The sequence below is a fragment of the Dermacentor silvarum genome, chromosome 3 (assembly GCF_013339745.2).
Source record: "Dermacentor silvarum isolate Dsil-2018 chromosome 3, BIME_Dsil_1.4, whole genome shotgun sequence".
Taxonomy (NCBI): domain Eukaryota; kingdom Metazoa; phylum Arthropoda; class Arachnida; order Ixodida; family Ixodidae; genus Dermacentor; species Dermacentor silvarum.
The window spans coordinates 153032989-153041642 of record NC_051156.1 but is presented as its reverse complement, the minus strand read 5'-3'; the positions used below and the strand labels follow the sequence as shown (position 1 = coordinate 153041642).

Sequence of the window (8654 nt, the reverse complement as noted above, 5' to 3'; positions counted from 1 at the left end):
CGCGTTGGTTGCTAGAATTTCGCATACAATCTGCACCCAGACCCTGCCACTTAAAGGAACCTTACGAACATTACTTAACAGTATAGCGGCGGGACCTCTGGGTTTCTTTTTCAAAGACGTTGGGGATCGGGTGTTTTTGCAGGCGCGCCACTATCGATTTCCACCCGCAGTTCACCTACCTTCACCGGTGGCACTTTAAAGTGCGGCGTGCAGCAATCGCAAGCCCGAGGAAGTTTCCCCATGCTCAAGAACTGTAAGGAGTGCCAGGGCGACGCCAAGAGCTGCGCGTCATGTCCCCCCGGCCGGTACGGCCAATGGTGCGAGGAACGTGAGTGGCACACGCACTTCCACGGGTGCACTGTCTCCGCTGAAATCTGAGAGATGACAATTTGGTGCGTCATTTAATGGCGGGAAACTGACGTGTACATCTCCAGGCTCCAGTGACGCATTTCCAGATACGTTTGAATGCTTTTTGCACAGCTCATGACACAACGATTCGTACGTTGAAAAAAAAAGAAAACTGACAAAAAGAAAGAAATATTGCCATGTGTAATTTGTGACTGCGTTATAGGATTAAAAAATGAACAACGGAAAGAAAGCAATGACAAAGGACGGAAAGACAGACTAATGCTGCCTAATCAACTGAATGTTTAATGAAAAATATCAGGCATACAAAGTGAAAGCCAAATAAATAAAACAAAATACCATACTAGACTTATGTACCTTGTTTACGCTCTTTCCAAATAATTCATAATGCAGCTTAGCCATATCACCTGCCTGGTCACGTCGCGTTAGTTGGTTAGTTTGTTCGCAAGTTTGCTTTCCCTCTGTTGATGACTTATACCCACTATGGGGGATCGACAAAGTGTCGCTTTAGTAATTTGTTGTTTTTATCTTTCTTCTATTACGTCTTTGACTGTGTGAACAGCGTTATCACTCTGTAATTTCTGCCAGGATGTGCCGTTTTCCTTGCACGATGCCGAGTCGCCTTTCGACGTGCGCGTTTAGAGTGGCCAATCGGGCACAGCAACTGAACAGTATTGTGAGGATTGGCAGTATCCTTCGAGCAAAAATAGCAGTCATTGCAACTGCCTGCTAAGCTGGCAGGCAGGATGATTGGCCTTAGCGGCAGTACGGACGCCGCGGCTGCAAGCTCGTGCCATCTAAGGGCAATTTTTTTTTCGTCCAATTGCAGGCTGCCAGTGCCAGAACGGGGGAACCTGCGACCCCAAGACAGGAGCCTGCGCCTGCCCGCCCTCTTTTGTCGGCACCCACTGCGAGCAGTTTTCAGGTTCGTCCACGCAACGCAGTCTCAGTGACAAGATTTATTCATAACAACTCTATGCTTTTTGCCGCCATGGGCATTGCGCTTTGCAGTGGTAGTTATTGTCGGTTCTTGCGGCTGTTGATGCGTACGTCCATAAGACGTCCAAAAATATTGAGATATGTTTATGGCAACAATAAAATAATCATGAAATGGTAAAGATGCGGAGTCACAACATACATGCATTTTCTCCTGCTGTCGTGAGGAGTACGATCTACGTAGAGTTACTGCATATGCTCCGGGAGCATAGCATATACAGTAACTCTAGATCTACGGCAGTTTCAGCGTCACCTACAGGTATTTTCTCTTGAGTAACGGAGAATGTTTTGGAACCACAACCGCATCCGTCATGTTCAGAAACCAGTTCGCCTACTATACCGCTGTTGTTCAAATTAAACAGACTGAGTAACTGTCTGTAGTTTTGAAGTGCATCCTCTTCTCTACACGTGGCGTTTACTCCCTCCCTGTTTTCCGCTTTCTATCTTATCTACCCTAACCACATTGTATTGTTGCAAACCGGAGGTTCGTCGTATTGACCTCCACATATAGTTGCCGTTTTGGCTCTGTCTCCCTGCATCTCCCATTGCGTGAACAATATTTCCTTCTCTTCTTCCTGATCAAGATGACGTAGCTTTGTCAACGCCTGACGATGCTTCTGCTGGAGTTACGTAACTGCGTTTAGGCCACCCGTCGCCGCTTCTTCCGTTGCAGGATGCAAGCCGCCTCAGATAGGCCAACGTGCAGGTGACTCTGGACCCCCCGAGACGCCGACGGTCTCCTACTTCGCCTGTGAACGCGGCTTCTACCTGATGGGTGCCACCACCGCCACCTGCCTGGGGAACGGAGCGTGGAGCGAACCAAGCCCTAAATGCGGTAAAGTGATACGTCACTTCTTCTGAGTGATAACGTGTTAAGCCGAAGGACGCTCAAGCGCTTTAGATGACGGGGCAGAAACAAGTGGACGCGCGGAAATGCTAGCACGAAAGTCAGCGCTGTGTGTGTCTACTGGATTCCTGGAGCCCTCCATAGCGCGTAAGTATCGCCCCGCCCCTTACACATGTCTTACCAACAAGGTTAAACCTGTACGAGGATGTATTTGTCACGATTGCTGGGCTTAACGATCGCAATCGACACTTGTTCTATGAGAGGCGCCGTTAGTGCAGAATTGTGCATTGCGAGTACTTTTGACCCCTCATTTGGGTTTCCCAAAGATCTACTGAAATCGAAGTACACAAGCGTTTATATGCAATTAGAATTCTCTGGATGCCTTAGGCACTTTTCTTTCTACCGGTGCCTGTCTAAGCTTTTTCACGGCGCTGACTGATACACAGCGCACATTACACGGTGTGACTTTAACGGCACGGCTGATAAAAGTGAGAACGGGGGTCTTCTAGCTGACAATAAAAATAATAGATTTACGCCTGCTGTAGACACCTACGCAATGGCGCCGTAGTTAATTCGCAGTCAGAGATACTGAACCTGAACCGCAAATTGCCAGGACCAGCGGCCAAAAAAAAAATTAATTGAATGCTGGAGTGGTACGTGCCAAAAACAGTTCTGATTATGAGGCACGCCGTAGTGGAGGGCTCCGGATTGGTAACTTGCACTGCAACGCAAGCACACGGGCGTTTTTGCATTCCGCCTCCATCGAAATGCGGCCGCCTCGGCCGGCATAAAACATAAAAAGGAAAAAAAAAACCATCTGAGGTTGAAAGGGCGCGTAGAGTTAAGCTTTATTCGTGGCATTCGAAGATGTAGACGCTGTGGCGTGTGTGTTTATTAATGCTATTGGCATCATTAGCCCACTTCTCCTCTCAAAAAATTGTAAGTAAAGGTTTCTTCTGCAATGCGGCATGTCCCTAGATAATATAGCGTTAATCGCATTAATGTCCACAGTCATCGCGAGATGGGTTCTGCTGTAATTTGGCATCCTGGTGCTCTCAGTTTACGGTCTCCACCGCCGTGAATGAATCCGTGAGCACGCATTACATTCAGCGGCGACACTCCATAGTCCCTGAGGATCGCACCGGGTAGTTAACGCACCACTACGAGCAATGAGTGAGGCGACACGCTGCAGAGTTGCTGAACATGCTTCCTACCCGTGACAATCACTTAACTAGCCCAAACGCCAGTGTTAGACACACCGAATTCACACTCGAAGGCGACGAGATGTGACCTCACTCTCGTAGACTCCAAACGCGCACACTGCTTGATGCCCCCAACACTGAACGCGGTTGCACACGGAAGCTGCATGTCCCACGCGAAACTTCTGAACTCCTTCTTTCTTGTTTCGTGATTGTTTAACAGCGCAGCTGTTAGCCTCTATTTGATCGGGCGTTTTCGTGTCCGCGTGCACGGCTCTCGCTCACACGAAAATGTGGCCGATTCCGGAGACAGTGCAACGAAGCGGGAAGAGCACAGTGCGCTGCTTCTCCAAGAGGCCTCGCATGGCCCATCAGGTGACATCATCACTTGATGAAGACGTCATCACGTGACGTCACGTTTGACGTGATGACGCCATCATATTACGTCACCAGGTCATATCGTCACGTGACGATGCCGTTATTCTCGTATATTCGAATTACAGCCCGAAGCTGTCAGTCTGTCGCTTGTGTCTAAGTCGGACTTTACTAATTCTCTGACGCAATTCACGTTGAAAAAATGAATTAGTTGAATAAGGCACTCGCGTTTGGCGGGAGGCCTAGAGGAATGAGCATGTGTGCTTCACTTCCGCACACGTGCGTGCGTGCGTGACGTACGTCGCTTGTCTTGGTAGGGCCTGTCTAACGTTGACAACGGCTCGGCTGCGTTGACAACGCAGCCGCCGCCGCAGTAACTCCCCCCCCTCCCTCTTCCCTTGCACGTGGTGGAAGACGGCGTGTTTCCTCCTCGCCTTCCTTCCTTGCGCGCTCTTGAGATCAAGTTGCCATCCTCGGCTTACCCTGGCACGCTTTCACTCAGACCTACAGCATAGGGCTCGCAGCCACGGTGTTATCGCAGCTGGACTTTTTACGGAACATCACGACTATGACGACGGCGGAAATGCGCCTGGATTGTCCATATAATTGCAATCACAATATAAACTGTGCACCTGGTGGGTGCACGAGGCGCATGGTGAAACTAATTGGCACAATGTAGCTGGTATTTCTTGTTCACGACTACGACTTAAACATGTCTACGCTCTTGAAAAACACACTGGAGACGCTACGCTACGGTACGGTATGGTGTCAAGCATGACACACAGAATCGGACAACTGGTCGAATGCGAATTAGCCTGCAGTCTTAGCAATGGTGTTCTTATTAACATTAGTGATGTGTCATACACACTGTCTATCTATTCTTCTGTGTGTTTCTTCTCTGGCTGATTAGTTGTAGCAGGTCACAAGCACAGCCGATATTTTTTCGCGCACTTTCCGCAGAACGGCTATCGTTCTGTCCGGATCTGGGCCGCGTGGTTAACGGCCGCCTCAAGGAACAGCGCATTACCTTCCTGGCGGGCGGAGACAACCCCTACGCCAACGGCAGCACGGTCGAGGTAGTGTGCGACGATCGTTACGACTTGGTCGGAGAGCCCGTACTCGAGTGCAGAGACGACGGGACGTGGTCGGCCAGCATACCCACCTGCGTTAAAGGTACATTATTCTTTCGCCTTGCAGTGGCCGCACTGTGCTTACGACGTAGGAGTTGACTGATTGATACATGGATGATTCTCCAAGCAACTCCCGGGCTTTGATGGACGTTGCTGTGCGGACCTCTAACACAAGCACTGTTGAATTTTGGGCCGGTATAACGTAGAAGTATTCCCAATCTGTTTTTATTCCAAATCGGCCACTAGCCCTCCGTGATAGGTGAAAATGGCTCCAGCTCTGCCCATATTGGCGGCCGTTACGCCCATATGCCCAGAGCTGGAGCCGTTGTGACCTATCATGAAGGGCTAATGGCCGATATGGAATAAAAACAGATTGGAATAGTTTTACGTTTTGTCGGCCTTGGTTACATTAAAATGCGGACGCGGCGGCATGAAACTGAGCCCCAGTGGACTCGGGCTCAACAAGAAAAGTTGCAGTCCCATGTCTTTAAGGACCAACTGTGCCGAGAAAATAAAATTGTTTTGTCGTCTACTAAATTAAAAAATGAAAGCAACTTTGTTGCGTTAGATCCTCTGAAAAGTTTTCAGAGAAGTTAAAAGCTCGTCTTTACGAGTAAACGCACCTTTATGAAGTTGCATAAATATGCATGAGCGTAGTTGTTTGGTTCGTGTATTCGGCATCACGTGACTGTGTCGGGGCGACACAGCGTGGACCTCGGTCACAGGTGGCGTTACAACAAAGTTTTTTTTTTTTTGCAAATTGAAAATCATAATTGAAAGGGCGAGCTCATTAAAATGATGTTGGCTGTCAAAAGGTCTTCATTCGGGCACACCAAATTTGCTGCATATCCTGAAACAAGCAAGTAATTCTGCATGCATTCAACTTGCCTTCTACGAGTCTGTTGGATCTCTGGCAGGTGGCGTCGTATATAAGCAATGTAACACGCAATGTTAAATGTCCTTTGTCACATGTTTGTTGTTCCTGGAAACAATAAGACCTATACCTTTGAAGTTTGAAGTTTGAAGTTTATTATGATTTTGACAATACAAGATTGTCATGGCGCCGGAGCAAAAGGCGAGACTATGCACGCCTGACTAGGCTCCTGGCGCCACGAGCACAGCAGATAACAGTGCAAAAAAATGGATACAAATGTACACCTAATACAGACATATACATACTTGTACATATACAAATGATGCAATTAAACATTCAATAGGTCAATACAGTACAATAAGTATAATAATGCAAATGAAAAACTAGGTACAGAAAGACCAAAGCCAAATGGAAAAAAAAGTATTGCAGCACATGACAACTATCAGTTGGAAAGCAGGAAAATCAATTAAAAAAAACGTGAGTCAATTGTCGAGAAATACAGTTTCGATTTCATTCTGAATACTGAAATGGTTGAGGAATCTTGCATATTATTAAATAAGCATGCTCATCATTAAGTAAATTAGGAATTTGCCACCTAAAAGCTGATTGCCGTAATTTGTTCTGGTTTTTACCTTAATAAAGTTCCTAGCTCTTAAGGAATAATTAGTTGTGTTTAGTGTATGTAGAAAAAAAGTTCTCACGATTACTATGAATTCTAAAATGCTTTTTTTCGGATAATTTTTGTTTATAGACTACTGATATTCAAAATACCGTCCTGGTGAAAGTATTCAGGGTATGTTCGTACATCGGTAAGTTATGAATAATACGAACACATTTTTCTGCATTCGGAATAGAGTTTCCAAGTTAGCTTTAGAAGTGACGCCCCAGATAAGTAGACAATAGGGAGTCTGGAATGAATAGTAGCAAAGTACAGCTGACGTTTAAGTTTTAAAGGTAATAACGTGCGATGCTTATCAGCATACCGATGGATTGTGCTATGCTACGTTTAATAAACTTACGTGATGCGTCCACCGTAGATTTTCATGGAAGAGTACACCCAAGAACTTGTACTGGGAAACCCTTTCAAGTGGTTGCGATTGAAATATCAAAGAAGTGCGAGCATAACTGGCTGTTAATAGGAGTAAAAACAATAATACTTTGTTTTTTTAATATTTAGCTGACGCTTTGCCGATAACCACATTGAAGGGAATTTAACCAGGTTGTTAATAAGGAATTAGACTAGATGTTTATCAGAGGAGAAGAAAACATTTGTATCGTCGGCATATATACAATATCGGGTGTTTCTGGTATTGCCACGATATCGTTGATATAAAGGAGGAAAATCGTAGGACCTAAAATAGAACCCTGCGGGACGCACGACCTTTGATGGTCAGTTTCGTCCTGGGCTGGCTCCTGATAAGTTAATAGCACTTGAGCTTTTTTAAACTGAGGTATGTTGTGTGCGCTGTTCTCGTTCCAGTCTCCGAGAACCATGTCAACTGGTGAGACCAAAGCACTGACATTGTTTCATCGTACACCGCACCCAGGTAAAATATGACTTGCCTGCCTTTTGCCATTTGAAAATGCTGTGAATATTCTGCGTCTATAAGGCCTCCTCGTCCAATGTCTTTCTCAAGGGTATCAGAATGATGAATGACCATGGTAAAGGCCTTTGGCCACAGGAATGACATTTCAGTCGTTCTTTCGAGTGAAATCCCTTTTCATTTTCCTCTTTGACAAGGATGGTAAATATTTTAATTGTCTGCATTGTAGCTCAGGCAACAAATCGTTCAAGTGCTCTGAAACTACGGACAAGTTGTGCGCGCTCTTATAGATAACCATAAAGGGAAAACACGCAGGCAGTTGTGGCACTGTCCCATAATGAGGAGAGACCAGAAGCACGTTATCGCCTCTCCTTCTTCCCTAATCACTCCTCTCCATACCGCGAGCTGGGTAGAAATGGGCAGCTGATACGTTAACCGTATCGTTAATCGAGCTAATTAATTACTGCATAGCCGCCTGAGCAGGTACCGTAACTAGGGAAACAAAAACATCCTAGCAACCCTAACCAAGGAGAAAAAAAAAGAAAACATATCCTGCAACCCAACCTCAGTTGGGCGCGAGGTTACGCGATCATTGTTTGGCATGAAGAATGGTTCTCACATACCCTCGTCTGTCTGGGCTACCTGGCGTTGTTGGTGCCGAAGTGCGATGCCCCGCGATTGCCAAACCAGGGAACCGGCGCACGAGAGGAAAAGCGTATACGTACCCAATGGGTTCCGGAGAGGACTCCCCCGCCCTCACTCTGCCGGTCACGCCATCACCGCAAACCGGTCGTGGAAAAGGCCACCAGCGACAACCGCTCCGTGGAAAAAGCCACCACCGCAAACTGGTCCGTAGTAAAGGCCACCACCGCTAACCAGTCGTGAAAATGCCACCTCCGACAACCGTCGCGAGTGGAAAGAAAGAGGCATATAGGGACTAAGAATAGGCGAATGGCCTCGCAAAGGCAGCAGGAGCGCATCTGGATCCCCACAGGCTTCATATGCATGGTGCTGGAAACGTCTTACTAATACGCCCAGGTAATACGTGGCTCCGACAAGACATTTTATGGAATACTGTGCCTACCCATGTTTTCTTTCCCTTTTCCCTGCACACGGTGAACACAATGCTTCATTAAAAGCGTCTGGACACAAGTACAGTGACCGTATAGTGTAGGCAGTAAAACTACAGGCCGTATACAGACCGTATATAAGTACGTCGACCATAAATGTAGAAATCGCTCCTAACCAGTGTGTTGAGTGAGGGAGAGACAGAAGAAGGTTTAGTGAGAGGAAAGCGGAGAGGCTGGCCGGGGCAGCGTGTAT

The 8654-nt window shown here is 46.8% G+C and overlaps 1 protein-coding gene across 1 annotated transcript; it reads left to right on the top strand.

Annotated features, from left to right (window-relative positions):
* Positions 1–240: 240 nt before the first annotated feature.
* LOC125939716 (clotting factor C-like) lies at positions 241–7293 on the top strand. The gene is made up of 5 exons (XM_049664797.1): positions 241–328; positions 1196–1291; positions 2036–2197; positions 4744–4956; positions 7268–7293. The coding sequence occupies exons 1-5, from the start codon at positions 241–243 to the stop codon at positions 7291–7293; spliced, it is 585 nt and encodes a 194-aa protein (XP_049520754.1).
* The last annotated feature ends 1361 nt before the right edge of the window (positions 7294–8654 follow it).

Excerpts from the sequence above, each read along its gene's own strand:
- LOC125939716 (XM_049664797.1), top strand. The coding sequence starts at position 241 with ATGCTCAAGAACTGTAAGGAGTGCCAGGGCGACGCCAAGAGCTGCGCG. Across the intron at positions 329-1,195 it reads CGGCCAATGGTGCGAGGAAC|GCTGCCAGTGCCAGAACGGG; the intron begins GTGAGTGGCACA and ends GTCCAATTGCAG. Across the intron at positions 4,957-7,267 it reads CATACCCACCTGCGTTAAAG|TCTCCGAGAACCATGTCAAC; the intron begins GTACATTATTCT and ends TTCTCGTTCCAG.